Source organism: Phaseolus vulgaris, chromosome 7 (genome assembly GCF_051622355.1).
Source record: "Phaseolus vulgaris cultivar YP4 chromosome 7, ASM5162235v1, whole genome shotgun sequence".
NCBI lineage: Eukaryota > Viridiplantae > Streptophyta > Magnoliopsida > Fabales > Fabaceae > Phaseolus > Phaseolus vulgaris.
Window position 1 is genome coordinate 6,286,656 of NC_143504.1, and position 21,318 is coordinate 6,307,973.

The 21,318-nt window shown below is 30.7% G+C and overlaps 4 protein-coding genes across 5 annotated transcripts; 2 read left to right on the top strand and 2 right to left on the bottom strand.

Annotated features, from left to right (window-relative positions):
- Nucleotides 1–4,087: 4,087 nt before the first annotated feature.
- Nucleotides 4,088–5,966, top strand: LOC137828484 (2-oxoglutarate (2OG) and Fe(II)-dependent oxygenase superfamily protein). 2 transcript variants are annotated; one of them, XM_068635093.1, is made up of 4 exons: nucleotides 4,088–4,359; nucleotides 4,583–4,830; nucleotides 5,176–5,398; nucleotides 5,499–5,966. In XM_068635093.1, exons 1-4 carry the CDS (start codon nucleotides 4,210–4,212, stop codon nucleotides 5,619–5,621), a joined length of 744 nt encoding a protein of 247 aa, XP_068491194.1. In that variant the 5' UTR covers nucleotides 4,088–4,209; the 3' UTR covers nucleotides 5,622–5,966. The 2 variants fall into 2 exon arrangements, 1 of the variants encoding a protein (XP_068491194.1); XR_016522995.1 differs by having other exon boundaries at nucleotides 4,164–4,359; nucleotides 4,583–4,792.
- A 541-nt stretch (nucleotides 5,967–6,507) lies between these two features.
- Nucleotides 6,508–8,247, bottom strand: LOC137828485 (peroxidase 66). The gene is made up of 3 exons (XM_068635094.2): nucleotides 7,887–8,247; nucleotides 7,582–7,770; nucleotides 6,508–7,238 (listed from the first exon to the last, which is right to left on the bottom strand). Exons 1-3 carry the CDS (start codon nucleotides 8,154–8,156, stop codon nucleotides 6,675–6,677), a joined length of 1,023 nt encoding a protein of 340 aa, XP_068491195.2. The 5' UTR covers nucleotides 8,157–8,247; the 3' UTR covers nucleotides 6,508–6,674.
- A 3,316-nt stretch (nucleotides 8,248–11,563) lies between these two features.
- LOC137827613 (TCP family transcription factor) lies at nucleotides 11,564–13,066 on the bottom strand. The gene is made up of 3 exons (XM_068633821.2): nucleotides 12,987–13,066; nucleotides 12,796–12,873; nucleotides 11,564–12,676 (listed from the first exon to the last, which is right to left on the bottom strand). The coding sequence occupies exon 3, from the start codon at nucleotides 12,673–12,675 to the stop codon at nucleotides 11,701–11,703; it is 975 nt and encodes a 324-aa protein (XP_068489922.1). The 5' UTR covers nucleotide 12,676; nucleotides 12,796–12,873; nucleotides 12,987–13,066; the 3' UTR covers nucleotides 11,564–11,700.
- A 4,279-nt stretch (nucleotides 13,067–17,345) lies between these two features.
- LOC137828890 (Pentatricopeptide repeat (PPR-like) superfamily protein) lies at nucleotides 17,346–19,370 on the top strand. Its single transcript, XM_068635634.2, has one exon. The coding sequence runs from the start codon at nucleotides 17,528–17,530 to the stop codon at nucleotides 19,301–19,303; it is 1,776 nt and encodes a 591-aa protein (XP_068491735.1). The 5' UTR covers nucleotides 17,346–17,527; the 3' UTR covers nucleotides 19,304–19,370.
- The last annotated feature ends 1,948 nt before the right edge of the window (nucleotides 19,371–21,318 follow it).

Below are 21,318 nucleotides of genomic sequence, written 5' to 3' on the forward strand. Positions count from 1 at the left end.
AAATTTAACTCAATTTTATAAAAATTAGTTTATTATTGTAACATGAAAGATTACAAGTTTTCAGGATGTGGAATTACGTGCAGTCAAGATAACTTGACAAACTGGTTAATTAATAGTTTTCATATAAAAGGGGAAAAGCAAATAGTTTGAAATAAAGAAGCAACTAAACTTACGTAAACTGACATATAAAGTTGGCAGAATACTTTGACAAAGAAGTAATAATATTATTGAGAAAAATAAACATATATATTTAGCACAAGAAAGGTATAAACCTTATATAAAGGTTGAATATTAGTACATTATCAGCTTATTTAGATTCTACATGTTGATACCATAGCTGTCCTGAAAATCTTAAGGATGTTATTTAAGCCATTTAAGCTCAATTCATAAGGTGAAACAAGACGAGATAACCATTAAATCGATATATTTTTTTTATAAATTTGTGTTTTTTTAATGGAGAGATTTCTTAATTATTATATTAATTAAATTATATATTATTTTATTGACTAAAAATTATTGGTATCTAGAATAACTTTTATTATTAATAAAAAATTATAAGTGGTTTTCTTAATTAAGAACTAATGATTATATATAAATTTAGAAACTATTTTATAAAATTTTATTAATAATATAAACTACTTTAGATATTAATAATGTTTTTAATTTATAAAATGATCTCTAATTTAGTCAAATAGTAACTAATTATTTTGATTTCTAAAATTAATTTTTTCTTGTAATGGTACATCTTTTATCAGCAATAATAAATAAATAAATAAATATGGTTTACTTCAGGGATGAACCAACCCTTATAGAACTCACCAATTATAGTTAGCCAACAAAATACTAACTAAACTACTTTAAAACCAATCAAACTACTCTAAAGCAAGAAACCCCAAAATTCAGAAAACCAATAATCTAGAACCAAATCTAAATCGAATAAAGGCAAATCATATATTCAAGAAACCAATCTGAATAAGAAAAACAAGCAGATGAAATTTTAGAGAAAATCCAAGACCAAACTTTCAATTGAAACAGAGAGAAAGTCTCTTAATATCTATTAGGTGAAGCTTGAGGATAACTCGATATTTTCAATCTACACAGTTTATCAGTTGTGAATGATTTTGATTAAAAAAAAGAACGATTGTATTTTAGTAAGAGTTTATCACCTATTATGAAAATATCATTCATTGAAATTGTGTTAAGCTTAGTTGTTATTCTAGATTTGAAGGTAGAGAAAATAGATGTGAAGATTTGTTGTCCATGGAGGGAGAGATATACAAGAAAACAACTAAATATTTTTCCATTAAAGACGAAAATAAATGTGTGTATTGATTAAGAAAAACAAGTAAGTTTAATGTGTGTACAGGTTAAATCAAGTTTCAAGCAAAATCCACAAAAATGAACAGAGAAATTAGATATGGAAAGTTTTTCTGTGTGCATAATTTGAAGTTTAATATGTGTAATGGTCTACACAAAACTAAATATAGCATGTGTTGTTGGTCTATTAGTAGTTTACACTAAAATTGGGTAAAAAAACATTAAAATGTCATGACATAGATTTTGAAATTGTAATGCTAACATGAAATTTTCGTTTTGATAAGCCTACTTTATTGGAATAATTGGATTCATATATGATTGGGACACTGTTTCAGAAAGTTATTTTAGACTATTTGACTTATTTGTAATGAGTCATGACATGACTTGTTGGTTTAAGTTATAAGAATATGTAGTTTTATGTAGGCAAAATTTATTATTATTATTATTATTATTAAAAAAACATAGAAGAATTTGTTATATGTTATCAAATTCTTGCAAAAATTTGATTTTGTTTAATTTGTAAATAGTTAGACTGTTTTTCATTTATTAAGAATTTAATTTTGTATTGAAATATCTAAGTTTATTGATATCATTATATAAAAATGTTTTATATAAATTAAGTTGATGGAGTTAGAAAAAAAAATCATATCAATAACAATGGAGTTTATGTAATGGTTAAGACATTGAAAAAAGGAAAATTTAAAATTTAAAGTTTATTATATGGTTTGATAGTCAGTCACATTGGCATGTGAAGGTGTTTTCTTGAATTTTTGAATTTTATTCATAAGTCAAAATATTTAAAACTCATTTATATAATTTATTTAAGTGGAGAGTGATTAAACTAAAATTATCTAAGAGAATATCGAAAATACAAAAAATAAATAGTGAGAAAAAGAAAAAAGTAGTGATATTTACATATTCATAAAAATGTAGGTTTTCAATTAAAAATTTATTTATCCTAGGATTTAAATGGTTTACATTATATTCATATTTTATTGTCAATTAAAAGTCTATAAAAAGAAAAGCATTAATAACTTTATTTTGATTTTTTTTTCTTATTTATTAGTATTTTGTTTGATTTTCTTTGGTTGATTATACACCTAGTTTATATATTTATTAGAAAGTGTAATTGATCATTGCATTTGGTTCCTTTTATTTAAATAACTTTCTTTATTCTTATATATAGAGAGAGATTCTGATATTAAAGGTGTTGTGTTTCATATACTCCGTCTTTCTTCATTTTTGTCAGTACTCTACTTTTGTAAGTAATCATTACATTTGTTTACAAGTTTTGAAAAATTTATTTTATACTGTTTCTTTTTTGTCATTATACATCTTTTTATCTTAAAATTAAGTAAATAACATAATTGAACTATGTTTTTGAAATATTATTAAGTTAAAATGTTGGAAAGCATTATGAAAATTTTAGTCGATAATATGAAAATATTTTGGATTATTTTGAATTATTTGGGAATAAAAGAATGAGTGGTTGGAGGAGATGATGCTGTTTATGATTGTCACTGCCTTAAAGGAGTGAAATAAAGCAACACGACTTCTCAGTTGCTTTTTTTTTTTTTTTTTATCAGCAAGACTTCTCAGCTCTTTCATTATTGATTTTATGCCATTCTTATCAACTCACCCTATACTTTACTGTTAGCTCTTTTCCAACAGAGTACTTTTAGAGCTTGTTTAATTGGATTTTTTAATCAGTTTTCCATCAACAAAAATAGAATAATATTATAAATATCATAATTAAATGGCTTGAATATACTCGTTACGAAACTCAATTTGTTAAATATAATATATTAATCATTTATTTCCATTCATATATTTCATCGTAATTGAACTTGAACTAACAGCGTGACATGATTTCTCGTTGTAAAGTTTTACCGGTACATAACTAATTATATAAATATATTTTAAAAATATATATAATTAAATAATATATATAATAAAAATTAAATTTATAAAATAATATAAAAAATATTAAAATAGTAACCTTGTTGATTGTGAATTGAATATATAAAAAAAATCACTTAGCATCGTATTAAGATCTAAACTGTAAATGTTCTTCCAATACTAGTGAGGTTAATGTGACAAAAAAATTAATTTTATAAATATAATATAAATCTTAAAAAATGATGGATTTGTTATATGGGAGTTTATTATCAGAGGATCAACTTATCACTACTCTCAATAAAAATTTACCATACCTTATAAAATCGCATTTTGAACTTATTCAATATATTCTTATATACATAGATCTAATAATATTCTGAAATATATCCTTTGTAAGTAAAAATATGATTCACATAATATATTTTTTATTTTATATATCAGAATATGTAATTTAAAATATAAAAAATATTAATTTTTATCGTTCTAGATTTTTTAATTCCAGACAATCCATAACTAGAAGTGGATAAACCAAAAGCTAAATTTAATTTTTTCTTAAAAAGAAAAAGCCTTTCTTCTTTCACCTTTTTATTTTCTTCTTTCATGCTCATAATATAAAAATATAATAAACGTATCTTTGTCATAATATATTTTAAATTACAATATCTAAAATATACAAATTATATATCACATAATTAAAATATAGTTTAAAATTACCTAATTTAAAATAAAATCACACTGTCTAAAGTATAATTCTAAATTAGATAAATTAATATAAAATTATATAATTTATTATCGAATTTAAAATATAGTAGTCTAAAATTATAAAATTAAGTGTTATAACACCGACACAATTGTGAGTTTTACAGGGTAGGGTGGAAACGAAATAGGGGGTTGCAGAGAGAAAAACCGTACTGGTAAACATGTACTTAACAGAAATTGGGCCGCACACGCAAACATAAACTGAACAAACAGAGAAACCTTGGTGGCGATGTAATGACCGAGAGGTCAACACCAACGAGGAAGAAGAGAAAAATGGGAGACACAGAGGATACAGCTCCTAAGAAACCTGCGGCAAAATGGCCTCTCATCAAACCAAAAAAGAATCTTCAGATTACCCGACTCCGAGATTTCGATCTCTTCACAGTTAAAATTCCATCTTCTCTCTCTGTTCAATTCCTTCTTTTTGTGTGGTCTAATTTGATACGGGACTTTGATTGATTCCCCGTACATTGATATTTTTTATGCTTGCTTCAAATTCAGTTGAGATTTTAATCTTTCAAAGAAAATTAAACAGTTCCACAGTGCCTGCTAAATGTATCCATGTGCTTATTGTTCTCTAAATAATTCTTATTTTATTTGGGTTTAGGTCCAGAATTTTTTCTCCTCTGCTGAATCAAAGGCATTTGTTAAAAATGCTGAGTCAATTGGTTTTGCTCATCAAGGGAGTCTAGGTCCTACTTATGGTGAAGCTTACAGAGATAATGATCGAATCTCGGTGGATGATCCTGTCCTTGCAGATACTATTTGGGAGTCTGGACTTAGCAAACTATTCTCTGATATAAAAATTCGCGGAAAGGTTGCTGTAGGCTTGAATCCAAATATTAGACTCTATAGGTTGGTTTTTTTGTGTGGCAAAAGTTTCTTGTGGATAAGTTCTTCTTGGTTCATTGTATTTTCAATAGGATTACGTTTATATTTGAGCACCCAAAAATAGAAATCAAAACTAATACTACATTTGACACCATGCACAGTTATCTCTATCCTGAAATTGCTTTTATCTTTATCATCGTACATACACCTCAAAAAACCTCCCAAAATCCACACTGGTGTTGAAGGTTTTCCTTTCAATTTTGCTGTCCTAGAATTGGACCACATGCCTCTTTAAGTTTGGTTACGAGAAAAATGTTGATAATTTGAATGCATCACCTTCACTAATGATCTTGTACTTCTGCACTTCAGGTACAAGATTGGTCAGCGGTTTGGACGGCATATTGACGAAAGTGTTAATATTGGAGATGGAAAACGCACTTATTATACTCTTCTAGTGTATTTGAGCGGTGGGCCTGGTGAACTTAAGTCAAAGCCCAAAAATGATTCTAGCAATTCTTTAGTTTCATCTGTTGATCCTTTAGTTGGAGGAGAAACAGTCTTTTATGGTCCAAGGAATAAGATTGTTGCTGAGGTAAATTATATATTTCAAGTGAGTTTGAATTTATGCTTCATTCAAATTTTGGAATATGACTATATGTTTTGGGTCATCTAATACAATATTAGTTTCACAGGTGGCTCCTACTGAAGGGACTGCCCTTCTTCACCTTCACGGAGATAAGTGTTTATTGCATGAAGCCAGAAATGTTAGTAAGGGTGTCAAGTATGTGTTTCGTTCAGATGTAGTATTTGCTTGAAGAATGGTTCATGACTTGTACCAAATAATCTGGTATATTCATCTCCTGAAGGCTTTTTGGTTCACCTATTGCTCAAAATATTGTTGTGTTATTTTGATTTTCAATGTCGGTAATATGTTCAGTATGGAAATTTATGCAATAGATAATTTACCTTTACGTCTAAGCAGAATAGGAAAGTTATTTTGAAAAACTCATACAGTAGTGAAAATCAGGTGAATTAAAGCAATTATGGAGCTACCTCCTCAGAACATTAAGGGCAGCCTAGTACTGTAATATAAAGCTTGACTTACAAATAATATTTTTGGATACTTGAATTTCAGGGAGAAGTATTCTCTTCTTTGTCCATTGAAGAACTATGACGATATTTCTTAATTTATGTATATCTATTTGCGGTATAATGTCTGCATGTAGCATCTTTTGATCCATCAAAACACGGTTTCTTTAATGGTCATGGATGAAAAGTTCGATGACTTTCCTATGAAATGTTTAGGTGAAATTTGAAAAACTCATCTATTTGCCTTGTGTTCTCTTTAGTATTGCACGCTTTTCTGTTATTTAAATATCATGAACAACACATTTTTCCAATGAAATTCCTTTACAGTAGGACATCAGTACACTGAGCCCGAACTAGTATTCACAATGATAATTGCTGTTTGAAATTCACATATTCTGTGCCTGTTGCATTTCCTTCTAGTTTCGGGGCTAAAAGTCTGTACATTGTTGGTCTTAAAGTTTTCATAGAATGAAAGAGACTTGGTATCCGTCTAATTGGGATGAAAAACTCAGTTACAAACCCTCAGCATGAAATAAGTATTATGAATTGAATGCCAAGATTGTTAAGTGGGAATATTTACTGTTTGGAGTGTTAAAGTATCAGCACTGTCTCTAGAAAAAGATTCTTTGTCATTCGTGAAATGAAGTATTCAAGCACAATCGGTTTTATTTCAACATTGGTATCAAGATCTTTGTGATGATACTGTAAAATGTAATTAACTAAAGCGGTGGCAAAGAAAACAAGAATCAGGGCAAATTGGTCTCTGTTCACTTTCTCTCTCAATTTGTCATCCTGCAATTGAGTCTTACTTCTCCATTTGTAGAGCCTCTTAGATTTCCAAGTTTTAACATTGAAGCTGTGAACTCTTTGAAGAACAAACCCTGGTCTTTTGCAAATGCTTCAACAAACGATTTAGTCCTGTGATCACCAACAAGTGATTGATCCGAAGAAAACACACCTTTTCCAGCCAACAGTTGTTTGTAATAGTCATTATCAAAAACTGATGCTGTTGAGTCCAGGAACTGTCCTGCATTGTGGTTGTGGTTTGGTTTTGGACATTTCTTTCTTAGGTCTAAAACAAACTCAGCGTTCATGCTTGGATCTGTGTCATGCAATGAACTAAAATTACGAAGACGTGCCTCAAAGGAAGAACAATGTGAAAAGCCCAAAGTGTGACCTCCCGATAAAGTTACCAAGTCTTTAACTGTCAAACCTCTCTTAGCAAAGCTCTGAATTAGTTGGCTCACATTGAAGGTTGGAGCAGGTAAGTTGGTGGTATCAGATGCTTTTGATACTCTTCCATCTTTCCTTCCTTTTAGTACATTCCAATACGGGCCTCCAGACTGTTACATTACAGTAAATAAGAAATGTTGACATCGTACTAAATAACTAACTTTTACTTACCTCATGATACTAATGCTTCATGGCGGGGATCATTATGGAATGTAGAGATCAATAATCATATCCAACAAACTAAATATCCTGAATAATAATTTATATGCTATTCAAGATTTTCAGCAACAAGTAATCACAGTGTGGATACAAATTTTAATTATTTGGGCATTATCTAAACCTATTATGTGATGTGGATTCTCTTAATGGAATATTTTGAGATCATCAAGTGTGTCTACTAAAGGGTACCAAAAATTTAGCAAGTCTAAGGTAGTTTGGAGACTTAGATATTACCATGGCTACCACATCTCTAGCTGAAATGGAAATTATATCAGCACAAGAAACAGTGCGTGGGCAGGCCAATTCAAGTTTTGCTTTGGCTTCATCAATCACATAGAACGACCGAACTGAGATATTAGGAGGGCCATCTTTCTCTGCTTGGTTAATAGCTGTTGAGTCCATCAATATTGATGCATCACACCCCTGTCATTTAACATCAATCAGAACACACATTAGCCACCTTTTATCATTCAACTGTGTGAATACTGTGTGCACATGCAGTGCATGTGTGTGTGTTTTTCTTCCGAGAAAGATCATACCCTTATGAAACAGTCATGGAAGAACATTCTCAAGATACGAGCTGGGACTTTTGGATCATGCTTAGAAGCTTTTAGAACAGTCTCCGAAATTATTTTTTCAAATTGTGGGCAGATTTGGTCGTAGTAATGAGCATGAAGTTCAGCTTTGGATACTGAGAATGTTGTCAAGAGGAGGAAAATGATTGGGAAGATGTTTTCTGCTGATAGAGGAGCCATATGATAGATCAGAATTTTTGTATTTTGAGAATTAGGCTTGGATGAGAACATCATCAAAGATGCATTGCGATATATATATCATAGGCGTGTTCGGTTTAGCAAAACATGCTTAAGTTGGATTCACTGTACTTCAAACATTAGAATATTAACCTAGAAGTACAGATTTTGACCTCTCTTCTGTTCATGTTCTATCAAACAACCTACACACATCTTCTTTTACTAACAGAAGTACAAACAGAAGGTTTTCTATTGTACTTAATTGTTTATTTTTTAGCAATGTCCTAAGGTGGTTTTTGAGGTTACATTCCTTGTAAATTAAGAATAAGCTTTCCTCAAACATCCTGGCAGGTAACATGTTACTTCATAAGTTGTTCTGTTGGTTTATGTCTCTCAGGTTAGTTTAGTAATGTTATAAGGTTTATGAGAGGAGTGCGAGATTCTGCAGTAACAAATGGTCCACATTGTGCCGAAGTTTCCATTTATAATTACTACTTTGGGACATTGTAGAGTATTTTTAAGTTACTGTATTTTCTAAAATTTCTATTTAATTGTTTTTTTTAAGTTGAAATAATATTAATTTTTTTATGTTATTTTTAATTAGTTACATATATCTATTTACTATAATGTAGAAATTAAAAAATATATAAATATTTTATTAGAATTAAGAAAAAAATAAATAAAAAAAGCATTTGAAAAGAAACATAGGAAGTTTTTAGTAAAGTCAATAAAATTTATTATATTTTTATTTCTTCAAAAAAGAATTAAATAAGGAATTAAGGGAATAAAAAATAATGCTATTAGAAGAAAATGAAATGTTTTTCAAACTTCAAACATTCATTTTATTTTATTTTTGTTATCAAAATGTTAAAAATGTCAGTTCTGTTATGTAACCAGCCAGGGAAATAAACAGTACAGGTATCTTTTTATGTAATTATTAAGCTTGCAAACTGATGAGACAGGTTAAAGTTAAATAATCAGTCCTGAGTGGTGATTTTGTGTCTGAACAGGTTTTCAAAATATCTGATACTGCATAATTGCCATACTAGACTTTGATATCTATTGAATTGAATGCTTAAAGTAACAGCAACCACACCACCAGTTCCACAAGTACAACTGGTTTGACCGTTCACTCATATCTTGAACAAGTGATGTATTGACCCAATAAAGTTGAGTCATAATCAGTTCAGTAACACTCATTGAAACACTGAAGATATCAAGAAGAGTTATAATAAAATACGTCATTTTTTAAATAAATAATTTTCAGAAACTGATATAATTTTTTCAATTAAAAAAACAAACTGATTTTTTAAAAATATACAAAGTAACCAAACACATAAATATTTTATCAAAAAGACACTTTTTAAAAAAAAGTTAAGACAGAGATCCACACGAACAAGTTATGTTATATCATTATACAATGAATTTTTTTACATTGTGTATAGACGGCACACGTAAATGTCAAGGAAAAATAAGTAAGACCAATACTACAGACGTGTTTGGATAAATGATTTAATAAAGTACTTATACAAAAATTCCTTTATTTGATAATTTTTTTCTTTTAATACTTAATTTGATTATTTTGATAAGTTTTAATATAATGCTATTTGAAATGAGGATAAATTTGTGAGAGCCAAAATTTCAATTTGAAAAATTCAACCAAATAAATGTCAAGTGTAATTAAATTGAACTTAAGAAATAGTGTAATGTAAATATTTTTGAAGAAAAAAAAAAGGGATCCCTGTTAAACATAAACACAATTGTATAAAATCGAATACAACACTTAGTTTTAGTAAAATATATAAATTATATTCAGTATGTATGTAAATTTTTTCTCAGGAGGTTGGAGAGTACTTTTAAGAGTTAATGTCATACTTAATTATGGTAATTGATTTTAATTTTTTAGGCAGTACTTTAAACTTAATTCAGTAATAGTTTTAATGATGTAATTTAAGTGTTATAATTAAAAAATGAACTTAATTTTTCAAAAGCGTTCCCAAACAATTACTTAGCCAATTGAGCTTTAATAATGATTAGATGAAAAAATAAATTTATAATATACTTAAAATATGTATATTTATCTTTCAAGTTATAATTGGTTAATTTATTATATTCATAAAACATTTTAGTGTTAATTAAGTTGTAAATTCCTGAAAATTCTGTGATTTTTTATTTAATCTCTCATTTTTTTTTATCCAAATGCACTTCCATAAAATTCATTTTGTTGGTAAAATGGTCCTTTTATTTTATCTATGATTTAATTCGCTCTGTCCCTATAAATGTAGGCAAAATGAAAGAGTGGTGACAAATAAGAAGATAAAATGAGATTAAGCAGAATTAAAAGAAAAAATACAATATTTAAAGTGTACGAAAGGGAATGAAAATTGCACAACAACAACTTAACAATGCAAAATTACACAAAGTGGACTAAAATTTATCAAATTTTTTATTTGGACCAAGCATACCTTTGGACTAAAATTTATCAAATTTTTTATTTGGACCAAGCATACCTTTGTGGTGATGGTGTATAACTCACATGTAAAAAAGGTGTTTGTAATAATATATCTAATGAGCTTTTTAAAAGAGTTATTTATTAATAAAATTATTACTTTAATATGAACTTTATAAACGCAAATCATTTTCAAATCAAAATTCTATTAAAATATAAGTGTAGAATGTATATTAATATTTTCCGAAACCGTGTTTAAAGATGTTCTGAGTTGATTTTCATCGTAGCGTGTTTTAGTTGACAAGAACATAGTCCAACATAAAGATAAGGTCGATTTAGTTGGCTAAGTCTATAAAATAGACTGGTTAAGAACTAACTCGACTTATATCACTTAATCATTCTATCTTATTTTACATTCTTATGATTCCTTTTTTATCTGTATATATGTATGCAAATTTAACATATTAATATATAGAATAATTTGTTTGAAAGTGAAGATAAAAACAATGATTATTAAAAACAAAAAGTGGTTATCCTGAGTTTGTAAAATCTTTGCTAAAAGCGTAGCCAAAGTATAATAGTTTGTCTTAACAAAAGAGCATCTCACCTTGAGAAGGTCGCATCAGTTGAGTTAACACGCGTCCACGTGTGGACCAGCCACGTACAGTCCCCACAGTCAACACGTGTAGAGAGGGCCAGCCTGGTTTCAGCAAGGGACGGGCCCACAAAATCATAGGGACACATGCCTAACCCAAAGAATCACATGCCAAAATATCGTGGCGTCCAACTTTAATCACTCAACACGCTCCAGGGACACCCTCTCTTTCCCACCAACCTTTTGGGTAATGGGGCCCACGACATAACACGTGCACAAATTCAAGTGACGTTACAAAGCACCAATCAGAATCAGCTTCATCCATCCCAGCTCCCACGTGCCACCCTACCCCACCTCTATACTATTGCTTTACTTTCATTATATCTTACACTATCTCAAAAATTTTAAAATAAAACAAAATGAACAGTCTTAAAAGATTTTCATTAAAATAATAATCGAATCCTAACATTATCCAAAATCAACACAACTCAAAGTGAAAAAATAATGGTCTAAAACTAAAAAGACTATCTAAATGTTTTTATTTTTGTTCTAAACATTCAGGGCTTTGAAGAAGGTGGCGCTTGCCCCAAAAATTGAAGCTCTTTCTTGTCATAAATTTCCAAAGAGAAATCCCTGAGTATCTGAGTGGTTGTGGCCGCGGATGAGGAGGAAGCAACAGCAGTAGTAACACTCACTGAGCTCATGCTAGAACCCACAGTGGAGGAAGAGTTAACAGAATCCGAGGCACCACCATCTGAGGAGTGCCTATCTTGTTCATGCATCTGCAAGGCGGAAACGAACCCCGAAATGGGCCGGGCCTGCACGTTAAAAAATGGGGCCGCGGTTGCGGGAATGGCCCAATACTGAGGCGGGTTTGAGGCGTTTGGGAACATGAAGAAAGGCCCTGAAGCGTTACCATTCCAGAGGGGAACTACACCACCGCCACTGGCAACACCGCCATATGCGGTTTGCGCGATCGGTGCGAGCCCTGAAGACACCGAAACGTGGTTTTCGTTCACGTCGATGAATTCGCTATTCGACGCTCGCCTCCTTCGCTTCTTCGGGGTTTCTTCTCCGTCGGGCCTCGCCGCCGAGGATGTCGGAATCTTCAGAGTTCCGCCAACAGACACCGCGATGGCCGGAACTGTGCCCGTGCCGGTGGCCTCGATGATAGCCGGCTCAGCGTGCTCCAGCAGCCACCGGATTGTTTCTCCGTCGGACTTGTGCCCCAGCTCGCGCGTCAGCTGGAAGATCCTTGCGGCGCATGTCGCCGGCATCCGGATTCTGCGGCCACGCCCCTCAACCTTCGTGTGTCGGTCCTTCGACGGCCGCTTTGCCACCGTCAGAGGCATCGGAATAACGTTCATTGGAAGGGATACGTCAACACCTTGCTCCACGTCCATGGCCTCTTCTTTCATTTGTAGCGCCTGCGACGGAGACAGACAGGGTGACGACGATTCCGTCGGCTCCACCATTGGCGGTGACAGCTTCTCCGAGGTGTCGTCCCCGTCATGGGTGGGATTTGATTCCATCCTGAAGAAATTCCAAATTTTAAAAAACACCCAACAAAATATGACTAAAACCCAGATGAGATACAAGGAAAAATATTTAAAATTTGAGTATGAGAATCCATGGGTGGTATAGAAAATCACAGTTCTTTGCAGCGGGAGGAAGAACACACAAGAGCTAGAGAGTTTAGGAAAGTTGACTGTGTTTGAAGCTTTCTAGAGCTGCAAGGATTAGAGACTAATTCAGAATTGGTAATTAAAAATTATGAATGTAAAATGGTATAAAATGAATAAATTAGGTACAGAGACAACGTAGAAGACAGAGAGGAACAAACCCTAACAAAGGTGAGAGCCCCACTTATCCGGATAGAAGAGGGACCCTCGCTCAGTGTTCTCTATTTATTTACTCACTGAAATTGAATCAATGGCTAAACACACTCATGGCCATAACTAATATATTGGGATGATGCCACGTGGAATGTATAGGTTCTACTGTTCCAATGTAGTTTTGTGCCTAATTCATGACAATTTGCAACTTTCAATGATAGAGAAACAAAAAAATCAAAAGTTTCCTTATTTCTCGCTGAGTAATGGGAAAGTCACTCAATTTTTTTTCAAAATAGCAATTAATGATTTTTTTAAAAATTAAATGAGGATAATTAATGTGCTTAGTTACCGTCGATATTTTAAGAATGATGCAAATATTCGTATCAAAATATTTTTTTGGCATAGTTATTATGTATAAAATTTAATTTATACTAAGAAATCCTAAATGACTGTTACTATGAATTTCAAAGCAATTAAAAGTCAACTAATTTTATAAAGAAATTACATGATAATGTAAAATAATTATATTACTGATATAGTTTGATTAAATTTTTACTACTTTCCTGTCATTTATTTAAAGAATACACATTTTTAAATATAAAAAAGTTAGTTACTTTTATCTTATTTAATTAGATTTTCGTAAAAAAAATATTTAATCAATGTTTCCCTTTAGGTTACTTACTATAATTTATATTTTAGTACAATGAAGATTCATTTTAGAAAACATAAAGAGAATATTAAATTTGAATTGATTGACTCCTTTTAATATAAGTAAAATAATTTTTATTTTATAATTGATGAAATATATACTAAAATAAAATTATTAAATAAAAAATAATAAATAATAATTAATTACTATATTAATTAAATTAAATATTAAAAAATATTAATATCTAATTAATAATAAAACTATTTTAAATATCAATAATTTTTTTAATCTTTAAAATAATATATAATTTAGTTAATACAGGATTATACTTATTTTTCAAAACTTTTCAAATAATTACTTAGTTAATTAATTGAGCGTTAATAATCATTAGATGAAAAACTAAATTTATAATATATTTTCTTAAAATATATATATTTATCTTTCAAGTTATAATTGGATAATTTATTAACATTTTAGTGTTAATTAGATATTATTTTCGATACTAAAAAATATTAATATTTAATAATAAAAATTATTTTAGATACTAATAATATTTTTAGTCTTAAAATAATATATAATTTAGTTAATATAGTAATTATTATTTTTTATTTAATAATTTTCTTATAATAATAACATATTTAAGAATATATATATCAGCATATATTTAATATAAAATAATTTTAACATAATCACAATGAAAAAAATTAAGTCACTATTTCATTAAATTTTTAAAACAATGTTATTAGTTTACCAAATTTATCTTTATGAATGACTATTTAATCTCTTTTAATTTTTATTAAAATAAATAAATTTCATGCTAATAGCAACACATGATCGAGTAATACATAATGTACTATTTAAATTTATTTTAATATTATTAAAAAATACTTGTATATATTGGATACAAGGAATATCTAATTTTTAAATAGAGATACCATGGTTATTTTTCATACATATTTTGTTTTCAATCTCGTTTTGATTTTAAATTATTTAGATACCTTTGATTTATTAAGTACTATGTATTAAAATTTATATAATTATAATTTTTTCATTACTTCATTGGAAAAAATAAAATAGATCATTTTTCTGATATTGAATTTTTAATCTTATTAAACATTATTTGATAAATAGTTGAACACTCGTATGATATTCTCATTACTTAATGGAGATGATGGAGATGGGAATGAGATTATGAACTAGAAGATTTGTGTTTTTACTTGAGTAACAAGAATAAGTATGCAAACGAATCCGGTCATTTAAGCAAGCACTTGCATTATAAAGCATCTTCTTGTGACCTTCCCTTTCTTTCTCTATTTTCTCAAACATATTTGAAGGAAAACCCAAGAACTCTACTGTTTCCTCTTCAACTTCCTTTTAACAAATCCACAATCATGCCATCATCACATTTCTCCTCTTCAACAGACAATGTTTTTCAGCCATTTTTTCCAACACCTTACCACCACTTTTATTTAATCGCTTTTCGCGTACATGTCCGCCAAGGTGGGAGACCTCGTCAAATGAAGGAATGCTTTTTTATTCAGAGTATCTTGCTTTTTAATCAATTATAACATCTTATCATGCCAACATAAAAGTACATTTGTGATAAATAATTGGCATATAAAAACTAATCAGTTTTTTTTAAAAAAGAAAAAATTGTGAATGTTTTGTTTATATTATATATCAGCGAAACCATCCTATAATTCTATATTGGATGTCGATCACCTAATTTGTATGAGATGTATCAAAGTAAAAAAGAATACACAATATTAGATGATATCATTGTTATGATTATGTACATTAATTACGACTTATTAATAATATGATTTATTATATTTATATAAATAAGATAAAGCAACGTTACTCTTACAACATTAATAATGTTCAAATATCAAATATTTACTTAAATATTGAATAACCTTTTACATATACATTCTTGACCAATAGTCAAAATCTAAATATTAAAAAAAAAACATAGCACAATCGAATGAGAGAATCAATTGTTGAGTTGAAAATACTATCTTAATTTCTTACAAATACATATTATATTTTTGTAAAAAAATTATATTAAAAGAAAACTAAATCGACCTACGAACTCCCTTTTGGCATAGTAATTTTGTGCTCTAATTGCATTAAACTAAGGATCAGTTTGAAAGAAAAAAAAATTGAAATCATGACCATTACTAAAATTTAGGAAAGCAATTGCTAGATCCTGGTTACTTGAATGAAGTTGTTTTTTTTTTATGAATTACGAAATTTTGGAGGGAATATTATTTATTGTGTGGTATATTCTTTGTCAATCCTATTTGTCGAGAGGAAGTTAGTGGGAGCAAGGATAAAGGCTCCATCACTATCTTCAGATCCACCACATCACTCCAACATCCTTTCTCAAATATATTTATAAATTTTATTGTATATTTGTGAATCTCAATGTACAAAATACAAAAACAAAATGTATTGTTTTCAAAGTAAAAATATTTTGTACACTGTGAACTAAAAAACTTATTATGTTAAAAAATTAGATCATATTTCTCTTATTTCTTCTGTAACTTCCCAGGAAATCACAATATGTAAAGTAATTTTAACCTATTTATCTTTTGAAAGGTGGATTGACTCTTTTCTTACTTTTGAACACAATAATTTTAAAGCAAATTGCATTAATCTTTTATGCGTTGCATGTTAGAAAACGACTTTAATAAAATAAATAATTTTATTTTGTTTTTTTTTTAAGTTCTAAAGAAAAAGAAAAAAACAATTTAAAAATGAAGCTCTATTATACTTAAAAGAATATTGTTCAGATTAAAAAAATATGAAAATGTCGGGGAAGGTATGAAGCTCCAACGAGAATTTGCAAAAGAAAATAGGAAGAGAAAATGAAAAGTCCGATTCTATAAAATGAAAAAAATTGCAATTAATGCTAGGTTGATTCTCCTTCCCCATATCAATTCAAACCACACCTAAATGCAATCCGTTTTATTCTTAATAATTTAAATTTTTTATCTTATGAATATTCATATCCATAACTTAAATCATGATTATACACATTCGGAACTAATATGTTATTTCTGAATTTCGCCATTCGAAAGTTTATATGGACAACAGAAATGACTTTTGGATATCAAGATTCATAAACAAACATAAATGTGTTATAAATCTCGATCTCAACACCATTTTCAGCATACAATTTCGAATATGAAAATCTAAAACTCATAACTCATTTCTGGATATGACTATCCATAAGCTTAAATAAAGTATACAAATAACTTTTTAAATATCGAAATCTAGAGCATGTAACCATCACTTCCGAATTTCTGGATTTGTAAGTAAAAATAAAGTTAAGAATAATGTTGAATTTTAAAATTTTGGTTGCATACATTTCTTAAATAATATGGTGCATGAGAAATTGCATTAATGCTGCAGCACGAAAGCCTGAATCTGTTGTCCCAGCTAAGCCCAGTGGACCTTTCAATATTGTAATAGGAAGGGGAACTTAATGGAAAGAAATATATTTTCGGCTGTAACCCAAAGACTACATGATTATTATGATTGAATAACACATTAATGAAAAGAAATAAAATTGATGAACATAGAAGACAATAAATTAATTTCTTTTAAAACGTTCGGTTTAAAAGATACAAAATATAAAAATAATGTTTTTTATGTTAATTTTTAATTAGATAACCAACACCCCGTTGTGTAACCAACGTACAGGTACAATTCTGATTTAGCGAAATATATGAGTTGGAAAATTGCAACAGAGAACCAGTGAAAGTTTGTTAATAATTTGGAACGTAAACTCATGGCGATTTTGATAACCTTGGATGTGCCAATAACTAAGCGTGGCTATCTCCGCTAGTAAACAGTAAAAGATTTTGCATGGATCTTTGAGCATTGATTACTAGCATGAGCAAGGCTGGGCAATCTCTGAAATGGGTACTCTTGGATTTGATTCACAAGAGCAACGACTTGAGATCCTTCAAGAAAATCCATGCTCATCTATTGACTTCTGCCCTTGTAGCCAATGACTTGATTGTAACCCAAGCTGCAAACTTTTTGGGGAAACATATCGCAGATGTTCAGTACCCTTGCAATTTCCTGAAGCAATTTGATTGGAACTTGAGCTCTTTCCCTTGCAATTTGCTGATTTCTGGCTATGCCTCTGGCCACTTACCCTGGCTTGCAGTCCTGATTTATAGATGGACTGTTAGGAATGGTTTTGTGCCTGATGTGTACACTATCCCAGCAGTTTTGAAATCTTGTGCTAAGTTTTATGGGATTGTAGAGGTTAAACAGTTTCATTCTGTCGCTTTTAAGACTGGCTTGTGGTGCGACATTTATGTGCAAAATTCTCTTGTCCATGTTTATAGCATTTCTGGGGACACCGTTGGTGCTGGCAAGGTGTTTGATGACATGCTTGTGAGAGACGTGGTCTCTTGGACTGGTTTGATATCTGGGTATGTCAAGGCTGGGTTGTATAAAGAGGCCATCGCATTGTTTTTGAGAATGGATGCGGAACCTAATGTAGCAACCTTTGTCAGCATACTTGGGGCTTGTGGGAAATTGGGTTGTTTAAATTTGGGGAAAGGGATTCATGGGTTGGGTCTCAAATGTCATTACGGTAATGAGTTGGTGGTATGCAATGCTGTGTTGGATATGTATATGAAGTGTGAGTCCGTCACTGATGCAAGGCAAATGTTTGATGAGATACCTGAGAAAGATATTATTTCTTGGACTAGTATGATAAGCGGGTTAGTGCAGTGCCAGTGTCCCAGTGAATCGCTGGACTTGTTCTGTCAAATGCAGGGCTCAGGCTTTGAGCCTGATGGAGTTATACTAACTAGTGTGCTTTCTGCTTGTGCCAGCCTTGGGCTTCTTGACTATGGCAGATGGGTCCATGAATACATTGATCAATGCCGTATCAAGTGGGATGTTCATATAGGAACGACATTGGTTGACATGTATGCAAAGTGTGGTTGTATAGACATGGCGAAACGTATCTTCAGTGGAATGCCTTCTAGGAATATCCGTACATGGAATGCCTATATAGGTGGTCTAGCAATAAATGGACATGGGAGGGAAGCTTTGAAACTATTTGAAGATTTGATCGAGTCTGGTGCTAAGCCTAATGAAGTGACATTTCTTGCTATTTTTACAGCTTGCTGCCATTCTGGTTTGGTCAGCGAAGGCCGGAAGTATTTCAATGAGATGTCAAGTCCCCTCTACAACCTTTCTCCCTGGTTAGAACACTATGGCTGCATGGTTGATTTACTTTGCAGAGCTGGACTGGTGGGGGAAGCTGTGGAGTTGATAAAGACAATGCCCATGCCCCCTGATGTGCAGATCATAGGAGCTCTTTTGAGTGCCTGTAATACATATGGGAATGTTGGGTTCACCCAAGAAATGTTGAAATCACTGCAGAATTTTGAAATCCAAGATAGTGGCATATACGTGCTTCTTTCTAATCTGTATGCCACTAACAAGAAATGGGCTGACGTGAGAAGTGTTAGGAGACTGATGAAGCAGAAAGGAATAAGCAAGGCTCCTGGTTCTAGCATTATAAGGGTGGATGGTAGGAGTCATGAATTTTTAGTTGGAGATAATAGCCATCCTCAAAGTGAGAATATTCACGTACTATTGAACATCCTTGCCAATCAAATCTATTCTGAGGAGGCATATTAATACCTTTTGTAAGCACACTTGATCCTGAGCTCACGTATTTTGTCTATGGACTTTAAACAACTTCTAATGACGCATTCTACAAAGTGTCCCTAAATCATTTTAGCCTTGTCTTATCATGTTCCCTCCATGACCAAATTGGGGCTTGATATGGAAGTTCATAATAGTTATGGAAAAAATACGGGGCCACTCTTTGCCAAATTAAACTTAAGCTTATGCGTTGAGAAGCAGTTCAGTAGCAAGGTAGATTCATAGGTATCCTCTTTTAGGGGCCAAAGGGAAACTTCATCTTGCACCTACGACACAGTGACAACGTTTCATGTTTATGATTTTGAGCGATTGTTCAATGATCAGCTGAACTTTGACGAGAGTAGTTTCTCTGCCACAAGCTCTGACATGAGACAAAAACATAGAAATAGAAGCCGCTTGGATAAGTTCAGATACGGAATGCGTCAACTCATGCAATGGCACGTGGTCATAATAATAAAAGAACTTCACCGTTAGTTTTTGGAGTCTTCCTGGAGCATGGCCATGCTGATTTATTTATTTTCTTCCAAATCTGATTCAATTTTTTTTTAAAAAAGAGAAATTTTTGAAAATAAACGTAATTTACACGACTTGTGTAAATTAAAGTAGTTGTTTGACCAAGTATGGTTAGTTAAGAGGGGGTTTCAGAAATTGTCTATTTCTGAATGTCTCGCTTTCATCGAAAAGGTTTAGAAAAGAAAAATATACTTACACTTATATTCTGAGATTATTTATTATGACTACTACTGAAATGAAACAAGGACTAATAGCCTCCTCAGATGTGTAAGTCAGAAGAAATTATAATCCATTGATGATGTGAACTTCTTAGTGGAGAAACATGACTTATTTGAATAAGCTTCTTGGTCGGCTGTTCCATAGAGGCCGTGTTTGAATAATGGGCATAAGTAAGAAAGCAAGAATTGAAACAATGTCAAGTCCCTTGAACATCAAATTCCCAGCCAACAAAAATAGAAAAAGAAGATAACAAAGTCAAACTTAATCCCTTATTGGTATTTTAGAATACTATTCATATTTTGTTCTTTTACGGTTTTGAAGTGACGAAACAATTTCTGGCTTTATGCTTCATTTTTTATATTTAATTATCGTCTACTAAAGCACGGTTCCTAAACACTCAGAAACAGATTCTATGTAATTATTCCAATTTGACCATATATTTTTCAAGATACATGCATTTCTGGACTGCCAAACACGCACTAAGATATACTGAAGAGAGGCCATGATGCTTTGTAGGTTGATTTGGTTAAGTAAACATATATCATTAAAGAACATTTACTAAATAGAATAGTGCTGGAAGCAACACTTCAGTCAGTTTTGGAAGTGATTAGAAAGGGTATTCGGATTACTTTCTCGTTGAATTAGACAGTATATTCAATTTTCTAGCTCTACGAGTTCTTTCGTTCTTTGGTGTAATCAATTACTTTGTTTAAGGTAATTAGTATATAATTTTTTATATGTAAACATTATCTTCATTTAATCAATTATTTTATTTTTTCTTCTCAAAAATTAGAAATGATTTTTCCGGATTCTAATATTTTTTTTAGTTTTCTCTCATGTATATCATTAATGAAAACTTTAATGTGTCATAATCTATTGTTACTAATGGTAGATTATATCTACTCTAATGATTTAGTTTGCAAGTTAAACAAGTTTATATATGGACTTAGACAAACATCATCACAATGGATTTGAATTTTCTCTTCAACAATACACCAAAATTGTTTTACATTGTCTAATATAATTACTTTATATTCATTTATGGTTTTGGTTTTTCATTGGTCATTTTATTTGTTTATGTGGATGACATAATCTTATAAGTCCTAATTTTTCTTATATTAAGAGTGTATAATTGATATCGAGTTTCTTATTCAAACTAAAGATCTTGTTTCTTATTTTGTGTCTGAATAAGGTGATATGCATCTCATAATGGTCTAATGGACAATTCCACAATGGTTGCAGTGAGCGAAGTAAAC